The sequence below is a fragment of the Phodopus roborovskii genome, unplaced genomic scaffold, assembly GCF_943737965.1.
Source record: "Phodopus roborovskii unplaced genomic scaffold, PHOROB, whole genome shotgun sequence".
NCBI lineage: Eukaryota > Metazoa > Chordata > Mammalia > Rodentia > Cricetidae > Phodopus > Phodopus roborovskii.
Genome location: NW_026126408.1, coordinates 10,193,813 through 10,207,325, shown reverse-complemented (window position 1 = coordinate 10,207,325; position 13,513 = coordinate 10,193,813). Strand labels below are relative to the sequence as shown.

At 47.0% G+C, this 13,513-nt stretch overlaps 1 protein-coding gene across 4 annotated transcripts in view; it reads right to left on the bottom strand.

The window, feature by feature from the left end:
• The window catches only part of Klhl29 (kelch like family member 29), a 288,958-nt gene that overhangs the window by 153,312 nt on the left and 122,133 nt on the right, over positions 1 to 13,513 (bottom strand). Inside the window, exon 1 of one of the 4 annotated variants that reach the window (XM_051181691.1) lies at positions 11,879 to 12,148. The exons of 2 other annotated variants lie outside the window; for them this stretch is intronic. Coding sequence is in view for 1 of the 2 variants with exons in the window: in XM_051181690.1 (XP_051037647.1) it covers positions 11,354 to 11,374 (21 nt within the window). In the remaining variant the exon portion in view is untranslated. Of the gene's footprint in view, positions 1 to 11,353; positions 11,430 to 11,878; positions 12,149 to 13,513 lie in introns of those variants that run through there. One more of the 4 variants, XM_051181690.1, reaches the window with a different exon arrangement.

Here is a 13,513-nt window from a genome sequence, read left to right as displayed (position 1 = left end):
CCACACTTCTCAGTGCCACCACTCCCCACTCAGAGGCAAAATCACAGAAGACCAGAAAGCGGACGGACCTTGTGTACTGGCCCTATCTAGTTTAGCCACATTTTCTTAAATTAGCTGATTTTGTGGAGGTATGATTTCCAGAAAGTAACTATTCACATCTGAAGTATATAACTTGATGAGTTCTGACAAATGTATGTGGTTTGTCCAACCGCCACCCCGGTTGGGATATAGGCCATTTCCATTAGCCTAGAAGGTGTCTTTGCCAGGCTGCACTTCCTTTCCAGTCTCTCAGAACCAGAGATCCGCTGCAGCTGCAATGGACAGAGGGGCCGGTGAAACCTGGTGGGAAATCTAGCTGTAACATGGATGATGCCTTCAGCACCGAGTTACCATAAATGGCACTTTTTAGTTTTAATTCTGCAACTGATTAGCCACCTGCAGTTGCCTGGCAAGGGACATTTTGAAGCCCTTAAGCCCCAAATAGACAGAGTTCCCTACTTCACTCAACAATTCAGAATACATCCACTCTTCACGTCCGACTTCAGCACACTCTGTCAGGGCGTAGAGCTGGGCATTGCTATGATGGGAAAAGGGTACATGAGCAAGAAGCTGAGTGCAGTTGGGGAGACACAGAGCAGTAGCAGAAGACCATCTGGGCTGGAACATAAGATGGAATCGTGCGATGATTAAAGACTGAGGAAAATATTGAAGGCTTTCAGAAATGGGGATATTCAAAGCAGCCCTTGTAAAAAAAAGAACGTCTGAGATTTCAACCCAGGTGAGGAGGGGCACACTGTGAGAACAATCACTGAATGCCCCACCTGTGAAGGAGTAGGCACAGGCTAAGGGTTGAACACGTGTGATTTTTTTTTTAAAACAAGACTGAAACAATGACGAGCTGGAGTATACGACCAGGTGAATTGTGTTAGTGCATTTCAGCCGGTGACTTCCCAGGTCCACAAAACATCATACTTGGACTCAGGAGAGGCTAGGAAGGCTTCTGAAGATCCATGTAGGTGTTTTCTGCATTGTGGGCACACTAATTCGAAGCATCAGATGCTTGTAGTGGTAATGTGGGAAAGCAGCAAAGGGACTCTTCTCTTTCACAGACAGAGTCCTGGAAACTGGGGAGTTACAGGACAGTAGAGTACTTGCAGAGCATGCATGAAGCCATGGATTTCAGGTACAACTCTGCATATATTACACCTGTAATCCCAGTATTCAAGAGGTGGAGGCAGGAGGGTCAGAAGTTCAAGGTCATCCTTAACTACCTCATAAATTCAGTGCATGAGACACATGAAATTCTGTCAAAAACAAAATAAAACAAAACCCACAAATGCCAAACCAACCAACCAACCAACTAACCAACCAACCAAATCAAATAAAGATTTACTACTGTGAGTCCTCACTTGGCTAAAATTGCAATTAAAAATGGCAGAAGTAATGTTATAGCCACAAAAAGAGTTGTGTAAACCTTACATTGTATGCACACATACTTTTTAAAACTCTTTGGGGGGAAACATGTGTATTTAAGATAAAGTTAATTAGTAAAATTGTTTTTGTGCTAAGCAGTCTTATTTATGCAAAACAGCCCCAAAAAGGGTTCACAGAGGTTGCAGGCATAGCTAGCTTGTAATTAGCATGGCTAGCTTGTAAGAGTATGGACTGTGAGTAACCACAAAGAGATCTTGTTCTCTTTACTCCTAGAGAACCTTCTAATTACTATTAACACTGCTTATCTCCTGTGAAGGGAGACTCCTCAAACTATTACATCATTTCTCCACCCACCCTGAATGTCCCATCCAACCAGAGAACCTAGGTCTACCTGGCTGCAACCTGTTTCCAAGATTCCAGAATGTCTATGAGACGTGGTACCCCTGATTCAGAACTTCTTGGGTTGCATCGGTCGCCTGACTCCTGGGAGAGATGCATGTATATTCTTGGATGCCACAAGCTATAGTCCTCCTAGGATGAGAACCTTGGGTCTCCTTGGTCCCTGACCAAGTATATCCTAGCCCTAATGTAGGAAGAACACCAGAACTAAAGGGTCCCCTTACGTAAGTTATTTCTCTACTGCTTGGAAAGAGAGTTTCACAAAGTCAGACATTTCCTAGATCCAAGAGCCCATGCTAACTGACAGCTCCAAGAATATGGGGGGGGGGGTCACAGTTTGCTAATACATGCACAGATCTGCCTGCCCTTCCCCTTCAACATACATACTCATGTACACATGGCCTCTCCTCAGCCTTTGGGTATCTAGCCTTATATACATGTATTTCCTCCCCAAATATCTCCATACCATGCTACCTGCATGAGAAGGACTGGGTAGCTCCACTGGTAGGTAGCAAATCTTCTGGGTTTTCCAAAGGTCAGCCACACAGACTCCCTTACTCTACAGCTCAGAGGTTGCTCTCCCCTCATTCCCCGAGCTTTCTAGATGCCAGCTAGCTCCTTGTGCTCACACAGCTGTAGGGCTGTCTTCTTTCCCAACAAAAGTCCACTGGCCCCGGACTGAGCCAACACTTTTCATTCCCTAAATGTTCTTCAGTTTACAGAGGCTCTTCCCTGGCCCTTCTTCCCAAGTGTGGGTGACCCAGCCTTGTTCAGCCTGACATTCATATGCTAACCCACAAACCACAGGTCACTAGTGTCTCCAGCCTTCCCAACCTCTTCAAATTAGAAAATCCTATAATCTTGTCACTCTTGTGGTTTCTTCTCTCTCTCTCAACACTGGGGATTGAGTCTACTGCCTCCCAAATGCTAGGCAAGCACACCACCACTAGGCAATATCCTTAGTCTTGTTTTACTTTTCATTTTTGAGATAGGGTCTTACTACATGCCCAGGCAGACCTTCTGTAGCCCAGGCAAGCTTTGAATTTGCAAGCCTCCTGACTCAACCTCCCAAGTAGCTGGCTGGCCCAGCTTCTGAGTTTCATTTTTGAAGGAAATGTTTCAACCTCAAAAAGAAACAAATTTAGATTTAAATGTCAGAGTAAGCCCAAGTCTGCTCTTGGTGACAAATGTCCCATTCAGGCCTGCCTGACCTGCCCCAGGTATGTGTGGGTAATAAGGGAAGGTGCAAAAGGGGTGTGGCTTGCCACTTGCTGCTGTCCTTTCTCCCTCAATCTTTACTCTACAAAGCCAAGTACCCTGCAAAATGGAATGTTTCTTATTCCTACCATTAAGGCACATTGCCTTTGTGCTCCAGGGGACCATTATAGGAAGTTAATTGAGTTTGAAATTTTATAATGCAATTAATCAAATTCAGAGTCTAAACACAGCTCTCATGTTCAGGCTGGGCAGAATATGTTACATTGGCCTTGGCAGCCCCCACCTCTTTTTATTTAGGGAAGGTTAACTTTTCTGGGGAATTTCTAGGCTTGGCTGTACATATGACTGGTTCTTATCTGTGGAACTCTACTGGGATGGGTCTAAAGAAAAGGCAGATGACACATCAAAGATGTACCTTCCATGGGAAGGGGAGTAGGTGCTTGTTAGCTTTGCTGACATGTCCTGGTTAGAAGTTACAGGGGAGTCGTGGTGACATAGTTACTTTAGGCATGGGGAAATACCCTGGACATAGACATGAAACTAGATGGTGTAGCCTATGGATGACAGACAAAGAAAGGCATGTTTCTAAGATTTCTTTTCTTAACCCAGAAGGATTTCCTTAGAAGATGTGTTCAGAAGAACCTAGGACCATTACTATAACACAGGATCAGCTACTGCTGCTGCTGATTCATGGACCCATAGCTGTGTGAAGAACTTTTCACATATCCAACCTGCAGCAGCAGACCATCTCTACTGCCAATCATAGCCACACTTGCCTTTTATTAAGGTCTAATGAATGACTTTGGTTTTGGAGAAAGTTCCAGAACAGTTATTGCTGCTGAGGTCTTACTGGTACTAGAGCAGGCTGCACTAAAATGGCTCCTTCCAGGAAGCTCTGCTAGCAGGGTCTTCAATTCATGGACGCCATGAAATTCCAGGAGGGGTGACTTGTACCCTTGCCCAGCATTGGGTTGGGGAGTGCATCTAAAAATCGAAGCCTTCACCAGCTCCTTTATCACATATGAAGCAAAACATGGACCAGCGGCGGGAGATAGGTCTGAGTTCGGCTCTGGTCTGCTTTTAAAACATCCAACATAACAAAATCCTAACTTGTTTTCATTCCACAGGGTAGCCATATCCTGGCCACAGCTGTCTGGCTTCTATGCAGCCATGACTTTTGTTCACCATGATTTTGAAGGCTTCCAGTCAGTCTTTGAAGCGCTAGTATCAGTTACAGCTCCCTCTAAGTCTCACTTAACACCCTGATGTCAACCTGTGCTTTTCACTGATTATGAGCCTGTGTGAATGTGTGAGTATGAGTGTGTGTGTGCATGTGTGTATGTTTGTGTGTGTATGAGTGTGTGTGTGTTTGTGTGTATGAGTGTGTGCGTGCATGTGTGTGTATGAGTGTGTGTGTGTATATGTATGAGTATGTGTGTATGAATGTGTATATATGAGAGTCTGTGTATGTATGAGTGTGTGTGTGTATGAGTATGTGTGAGTGTGCGAGAGTATGTGTGTGTATGAGTATGTGTGTGTATGAGTGTGTGTGTATGTATGAGTATGTGTGTGTATGAGTGTGTGTGTGTATGAGTGTGTGTGTGTGAGTGTGTGTGTATGAGTGTGTGTGTGTGTATGAGTGTGTGTGTATGTATGAGTATGTGTGTGTATGAGTGTGTGTGTGTATGAGTGTGTGTGTATATGAGAGAGTGTGTGTGTGTGGGGGGGGCACATGTCCATGTCCATGTAGAAGCCCAAAGGTGACCATGGGGAGTGTTTTCTTCAATCACCCTCTGCTTTATTTATTAAACAGGGTTCACTGATTATGTTCAGTCTAGAGATCCAGCTTGCCCCAGGAGTCCCCCACCACTTCCTCCCCAGTTCCAGAATTACAGGCAGTTACTATGCCTGCATGGCCCTTATGTTGGTTCTACGATTTGAACTCCTGTCCTAATGCTTCCATGCAAATGCTTTATACATTGAGCCACGTCTGTAGCCTGCCTGACACTTCCAACAGTGAGCAGACACCATATAGAAATGTACCTTTGCTCACGCTGCACAGTCAGTCAGACATCTTTCCCTACTTTTTTGACTCTGGTAGAGGGACCCTTCACCAGGTCTGTGCCCTACCAGATGGAGCATGGGGGGAGGTGGCCCCATCTCTACACAGCTGCAGACCTCCTGCTCCTGATTTCCTAAGAGTAGAAAGCAGAGACCGGTAGGGTGAGAACCTTCTGTGGCCCCTGCTCCCAGAACATATTCAGAAACAGGTGCTCAGAATTGAGTCCAGGTGGGATGTAGAGTGGAGTGAGGCAGGCAAGCAGGGCTGGGTTTGAAGGAAGGGCATCTTAAGGTAATGGGAAATCTTTTTTTCCCCTTCATTTCTAGGGCTTGCCAGCTTCCAACTTGCTGTTTACTGCATTGAAAAATATTCCACACGATGGAAGAACTATTTTCCAAAACAAAATGCTAGTATTCATCAGGAGGCGCGGGCTGTGCAGTGTGAACAATTCACTTTCGTTAAGTACCATATGGCCGCTGGTAGGAAAACGCTAACATGTTTCAACAGTACAGCTGGGGTAGGGCTCCTTTATTCACCGTGCAGATGGCTCTAATTGACATCTCTCCTAAAACAGGTCTCCAGCATTTCTGCAGGATCATTAGAGTAATTAGTTATTAAATACCATCACCACTTTTAGAGAGGGGGTCTGATCCTTGGCAATGCTCCACACTGATGGAACTGACAGGCTAGCTGGGAGACCTAATGGGTAGGGATGGGGGAGGGGGGCTCAAGGTAAGGGCGTGATAGCCCCTCCTTCTGAAAGTCTGGGCCAGAAGAGGACAAAGGCCAAGCAAATTCAAGATTAGCCCTCAAGAGAACCAGAGCAACCAAATAACTAGCTCTCTGTTCACCCAGCCTCAATTTGCCCTATGAACAGGGGTGAGCAATCACCCTCAGTGGGCTTCAGGACTGAGGCTATGAAGGAGACAGCAGATGAAAAAAAACTAGACAGACTAATGTGCTGTGGGTTAGCTGGTCTCAATGCTTGTTCAGAGATCAGAGAGACCCTTCCTTGCTATTTTGGGGGGTGCCAAGCAGTGGCTCTCAGGACACAGAAACACCTGACCTGCAGCCCTTGACACTGTGACAGGTGTCCCTGGCAATGTGCAAGTGATGGCCACTCAGGTTGTCCATATCCTGACTGAAAGGGAACAGCTCAGGCCCAAACTTAATGAGCCCCAGACACAGGCTCAGAGTGGGAAGCCAGTCCAAACTGGGCCCTGGGATTCTGAAACAGATATATATCATTTCCCTTTCCCAAGTTAAGTCTCAGTGATGAACCACAAATATCAGGAAATAGACACAGCATCCTCTGTTGCTTCCAAGTGCTTGTTCTCTCCATCAGCTCAGGTAAACCCAGGGTAGACAGACAGGTGAGGGAGAAGGAGAGGAAAGTGAGGAGAACTAAACACTGCCATATCCTCAAGCTGAGTGCAAAGCATTCTTAGAAAGCCCCACAGTGGTCCAATCCCAAATCCATACATAACCTCTCTCTGGTTAGTAGGTGACCAAATGCTAGTGTTTGAAGCTTCCCAAAGTTTGGATGTTGAAAATTTATGTCCCAGTATAAAAGTGTTGGGAGGTGGCTCCTACTGGGAAGCATTTGGATTATGAGGGCTTCCTTCTTAGGTAGGGATTATTGACATCATTGCTGCAGTGGGTTAATCCTTACAAGATAAAATGATGAATTTGTGCTCACCCTTTCTCCCTTGTGCAGGTTCTGTTGCCCTTCCATCTTATGCCATAGGATGACATAGCATTAAGATCCTCACCTGATCCCTGGTACTTTGATACTGGATTTCCCAGGCTCCAGAACAGTAAGAAATCTATCTATCTATCTATCTATCTATCTATCTATCTATCTATCTATCTTCCATCCATCCATCCATCCATCCATCCATCCATCCATCCATCTCTCTCTCTGCTATAGTGATACAAAACAAATGGCAGGCACTTGGTGTTAATCTTAGGGACAAATCTCTAGTGACAAGGGGCAATTGGGTAGGGGCCTGAGGGATTGGCTCCCACAGCAGATGCTTTGAAAAGAGCTCCTAGTCATTCCAAGGCCCAAGCTGCATGGATGCTGCCCATCTTCAGACTTGTGTCTCCCTGTCTTGACTCCACATGACAAATGAAGACAGCCTCACCAGGGTGTCCAGATATAACACTGATCCACGTAGCTTTGAAGGACTAGAAAGGTGGTGTGTGTGTGCAACTTGGAGTTTCTTCAAAAGAGCACATACATGTATCTAGAGGGGGTTATGGATCCAGGAAATAGCCTTCCCTTTGAGCTCATTCCCCATTGATTGAAGGTTAATAGCGAGGCATTATTAGTTTAATTTCACAGTCTAATCAGTTTCCTGCTTTATCGATTGAAAGACTCTGAGCAATTGTAATTGTGTGAGGCTGAAACGTAAAACTCCAGGTCGAAAGAGTAAATCCAGTGGTTCTCTAGACTCAAGACACATGCAGAGGAAGCTCCTGGCTTTTCTTGAACACAGCTCACCTGACATGGGCCATGCCACCCAGATGACACCTCCCCACAGACATGATGCTTTTCCTGGTGATCCAAAGAAATGTGAGGCATCTCTAAGACCCCACAGGAATGACTATAGCCCACAAGCCGCCCTTTGCCCAATACCACACCAAGCTAGAAGTCCCCTTCAATGCCACCCTGAGCCCCAAACTGGCCCAGGGCCTCATTGCTAAATACCCTCTGTCAGCAGGGGCCCATCTGTGCGATAGAATTTTTTGTCACTTTTTCAAATCAGAATAGAAACAATTTTTAGTCTATAATTATCATTTCTTTTCTCAACAGACAAATGTTTCCTTTTAAATTGTAGGGCGGAAAAAGCAAAGGACAACATTTTAAACCAAAAAGAAAGACTAAAATTAATTCCTTCTTTATAGAAAAATAAAATACAACAGCACGAAGAAAGCCAGGTTTTTTTTTTCCCTTTTTTTTTTCAAAAGAGCAACACAATGCAACAGTAGATTCATTGCTGCTGGTTAATGCCCAGTTTTGAGAAGCAAGTCCCACCAGGACAGTGCTGGCATAGTCTTCAGACTGGCTTCTGGTGTCTGGGTTTATCTGGACCAATCATATAAAGCCCCCAGTTCAGGGCACCAACTTAGGATCTTGGATCCCAGGAGTCAAGCCAGGACATGGGGTCTATCTAATTCCTCATGCAGCCAGCTTACCCACCTGGGCCTTCCATTTCCTTGTCTTTACAATGGGGGCCCTACTCAGCTTACAAGGTTATTGAGAGTTGTCTTGTAATTTAAAAGCCCTGAGCAAATCCTGCTGTCTATACCTGGCAGTCAGCACTAAGTACACTCATGACTGAAACACCATCTGCAAATGCACACATCCAGTGTCCTGCTGACCCTCTGTAAGCCAGTAGATTCCTCTGCCCTGCAGGCACCCAACTGGGGAGCTACTGGAAGGCATTCGTGGGTCTGGACAGCACCCCAGTTCTTGGCCCTGGATGCACAGGACTTGTGTTAAAGGCCACCCTGTTACATAGCAGGTCACATTTAAGAAGTTGGAAGAATTTGCATGTGGTGGGGGTGGAGTGTGCTCAGATAAATAAGTAGAAAAGCAAGAGTACAGTCTCTCTCTCTCTCTCTCTCTCTCTCTGTGTGTGTGTGTGTGTGTGTGTTTGTTGAGTGTCTGTGGTCTGTGTGGTCTGTGTCTTAGAGTCCATGTTAAGAAGTTTGGCTACACCATGTGAAGAAGTTTGGCTTCAGAATTGTGGGTCAACAAATGACCAATGCCCTGATCATACTCCCTCCCTCCAGACTCATCAACAGGAAGCCAACTCAGACATCTCCACAGACATACTGTGCCAGTGCCTATGGTTGCTGCTGATTCAACCAGGTGAGCCCTTGGCATAAAACCCCCATGTGATCCCCATTCCCAGAGCTGCACTGGTAAACATTTAACCCTCAGTTGTGGTGGCAACAGGAACAAAGACAGACAAAATTCACTCTGCCCTTGACTGGTACTGTTCATTAGCCTCGGCTGCATAAATACTCCTACTGTGGCCATGTCACAGTACCAATGTGATGGTTCTGAACGTGAAGCCAGGCAGAGACTCCCAGGAACCAGTGTGGTCAGCTCCACCCCCAAATCTAGCTCATTATACTTGAGAGATTCACCTGTGAAGTGGGTGCAGTGCTGAAGATACTGTCTAAGCCTGCTGCTGCTGCAACCAAGAGAATCTCAGAACATTCTGGAGGGTAAGGAGCAGAGCCACCACCAGGGCACCATGTCCCCTGTGTCTCTGCATTGACCTACAGGCATTTCCTGCAGCTGGACAACTTTCCCCAGAATTCCTGGATTTTTTACACTTGTTACTGCTCAGCTTACCACTTAGGTCTCTGAAGAGCTAGCTGTACCGGCACCTTGCATCTCCTGCAAGTTCCTGGTCACAATTTCCTAGTCATGAGCACAGCTTGTGCAACCCTGCTGCAGTGTTGGCCCTCCTGCAGTGCTTGCCACAGCCCAGACTCCTTCGAGGGCACACACTGTACCCCCTTCTCCATAAATTCCTGAATACCCACAATACCCAGTGTTGTAGGTAATGAACTCCACGGTGCTCTCGGACAAGCCTCAGCTTCCCCTGCATACTCCATGCAGTTTCTTGATATAAAACAAAAACTCTGGAACCTTGTGCTTCGTGACTCAACACTCCTTATGGTAGACTTCTAATTCAAGAATCTTCCGGAAATGTCTTTACCTCCTGGCCTTTCCCTGCCTGTCAAAGCAGAGGAAGCTAGCACAGTTGTCAATATCTGTGCTTAAGGACAGAATGCCTATTTCCCCCAAGGACCTTGGTGATATCGCTTCCATGGCCAGACCAGGCCTGAAAGACAGCAAGTTACGTGGAGAGGGACCTCATGCTGGCCTGGGCTGCAGTTGAACTCTCCTGTAAAACTGGCAGGGACTGGAACTGTAATGAGCCCAAAAGGTGGAAAAGCCAACTGGGTACTGTGTACCTGACCATTTTCTAAAATTAGTCAGGGGCCCGGCTCTGCAGGCTCCCTCTGAGCAGGGCCACTAACTCACTAAATTTTAGAGGAGGGAGCAAGTCTTTGTTCCAGTGCCCTTCCCTTCCCAGGCAGAGCGGGCACTGTCCTTCAGCCAGCATAACAGAGCCAGACTGCAGCTTAAGGCCTGGCCCTAAATCTCTTCCCTTTCGGCTGTCCCACTGTCTGGCCCAAAGGAACTGTCCCTTGGCTGCTGGGTCATGCGGGAGAGGGAAGGAGACAGGGCATGAACAGATGCCAGTGAGCTCTGGGCAGCACTTCTTGGCCAAGGGATCTGGGAATGCAGACATTTTCCTTAGACCAAGGCACTGACAGCATCAAATAGAAATGCCATGCTCTGTGGTCACATGTCACAGCAGAGAAGAAGAATGGAGTCCTTAGGGCCAAAGCAAAGCCCACCATCTCCACTACCCTCCTGCTGCAGGCTCAGGAAAACAGCAGGCATCGGGTAAAGGGGGCAGTTCTCTTCCGGACCCAGGTCTGGCTCTAGCCTGAAGCCTCAGAGCCCAGGTTTCCTCTGGCCCTTTCCTGCCTCCTACGTGTCTAGACAAGGATACTTAGCTCTCAGCACCTAGGAGTCAGTCATGTGGTTGGCCTGAGGGCCAGCACTGTAGCTGTACCTGGACCACTTGGCCAGCTCAGGGAAGTATAAAAATAAAGTATGCCCTTGAAGTCCCAGTGTGGATTCTTACAACTTCACTAAGTTACCGCGCTAAGAACAATAATCTGAGTTTGGATGGAAATCACAGGGGGAGAACTTACTTTGAAAGTGCATCCGAGGCATCCCTTCTTCCCTCACCCCATGGAGCATGCCTCCTGATACTGCTTAGAAGCCAGGGAATGGAGAGGCTCTGTCTTCTTGTAATATTTCCAAACCACACTTGCTCCTTTAATGTGAAGTCCCTCAGAGACTTTTAAAGTCCCTAAGCCTTATTGTGATGTTGGAAGGATACACAGCAATGCTTATCCTTAAGAGTGTGTGTGCTACCAGCTGGCAGCAGCAAGTTCCCTCCTGCATCTCTGTCCTTCCACCTGCTCTAGCCCCTCTCCGAGCCGAAGGCCCCAAACACCCGACCTCACGTTCCTCCTCTCTTGGGCTATACCGAGATCAGATTGCCGAAACAGGACACCGACCCTCTCCTGCCAGCCCCTGGTCACCCTGGCACCAGTGTGTGCACGGTCACCCACCCGTGAGCTGTGAACATCCATCACAGCGATTCACAGCTGCTTTTCCCCTCCGCACCTCTCGATCCAGGGCAGGTCCGCACACTGCTTCAGGGGCTGACACCTCCCATCTTCCCTGGTGGCGCTCACAGCAGGTGAAGCAGCCTCTAGGCCTGTGTCTCCCTTCCACTCTCCTGCCAGCACTGGGTTTGGTGTAGTGGAAAGAGATGCAGATAAAAAGCCAGGCACTCCAGTTTGGGCGGGCTCTGCTACACCCTCACACACACAACACAGAAAACCACCTCCCTGGCCTGGCAGAGGGTTTCCTTTTACTTGCCTCAGAGAGATGGGGGGGGGGGAGTAGATAAACAAGCAAGCAAGCAAACAACAAATAAAGCTCAGAGTGAGAAAGGGTTTTTTTCAGGGTAGACTTTGACTGAGGAAATCCATTACCATTACAGTGCAACACTGAAGGTAGCCAGGCAAGTCTCCCAACAAGAGGCATAGCTGGGCCTTCACCAGCCCGCTCTTTGCTAGATAAGTACTTACTTCAAGGTTCCCGTTTTTTCTCTTTGGTCAAAGGAATTGCAGAAGCATGCCAAGCCCCAAGCAGCACAAACAGCGAATAATCGCTTGGAAGAGAGGCTTGTTGAAAATGAGTCTTTGCTGGGACAAGGTCGGCTGGCAGGCTCAGCCTATAAATCACTGTGCTCTCTTCGGCTTCCTGGCTCACACTGAGAGATGAACTCGGCTGGACTCTGACATTTCCTAGTTTCTAAGACGATGCCCTGTACACAGTAGGCTTCTATTCATTGCTGATGGGACTGAATAACTGTAAAGGTAGCCAAAGGGGGCAAAGCCTGTCCACTCAAGCTAGATAGCCACTATTTGAAGCTTAGGCGAGGGACGGAATCCAAATCAGAGTCGGTTCCTGTCTGCATCAAGTGGGCGGCTCATTCTTGCCAGCCTTCGCTGAAAAGGATTCTGGGGAGAGCCCAGGGAGGGTAGAATGAACGTACTTACTGTATTATGTTTGTTGCATTGGTGATAAGACTAAAATTGTAGGATTTTAAAAATGAGACTCCTGTGTTCTCTGTTTTTCCTCATTAGCTCTGGCAAGGGCCTGGTTTAGCACTTACATCCTTTGCTTTGGAATGGAGGAAGGATCATCGACCATTTGGGAATTTACTCTTCAGATACTGTGTTACCTTTCTGTTCTCTCTGAGGGACATGGGTTTCCTGCCCACAGATGTGCTGTGCTACCATGGACTGGCAACCAGGCGGCAAGTGTTCTGAGTCAAGGGTTTTCTGAATAAAATCTAAATCAATCCTAGTAAAAGAGTCAGTGTGAGTCAGAATGCTAGGCTGTTCAGAGTCCCTGTGCTATTCCCAACTCCCTGGTTCTGGCATCTCCCTCTCCTTCTAGTGCTTATAAACACCAGAGGGCAGGCACGAAGTTCTCACCCTGTTCCCTAGGGACAGCGCCAACACTTCCACATGTAATTGGTGATACAGGAATGGCAATCCACACAATGACATGTCAGGCCCACACGTCCACAGGTAGCTTGTCCCCTCTGCAGGATCCTGTGCAAACCTTGGGGGCTGCTCTGGGAAGTGTGACCATTTGACAGTGGAGGGGACCGTGTGTGAGCTTTGACTCTTGAGACAGCAGAGAGCTTTTCTCTATATGGAGAGACCTGACTCTATATGATCATGGGTAAGAACTACATAATAATATCAAGGCTTGAGCTGAAAGAGGTAAAGCTCCCTCCCCAGAAGCTGGCCATTGAGCTTTAGGAGGAAGGAGAATCAAGCTACCCTGTCATCCTGTCCAACTTGAATGACTCTCCAACCTGCGGCCAGGCTCATATTATTTTCTTACTAAGCTTTTAAAAAGAAAGAAGAATCTAATAGTTTCAAAGTGAAAAATCATTACCCTAGGGCTAGAGATATAGCTTAACGGTAAAATGCTTGCCTAGTACATGAGAGGCCCTGAGTTGGATATACAAAACTAGGAAATAAAACCCAAAACAACAAGAACAACAACAACAAACAAGCATGCCTCATTTGTTTATTTTAAACATACTCAAAAGTCAAGGAGCCATCACCCTAGAAGAAACTACCCAAGGACATCGTGACATCACAGTGTGGAAGCTCAATGTTCATGGGAAAGCCTCAGCCTGG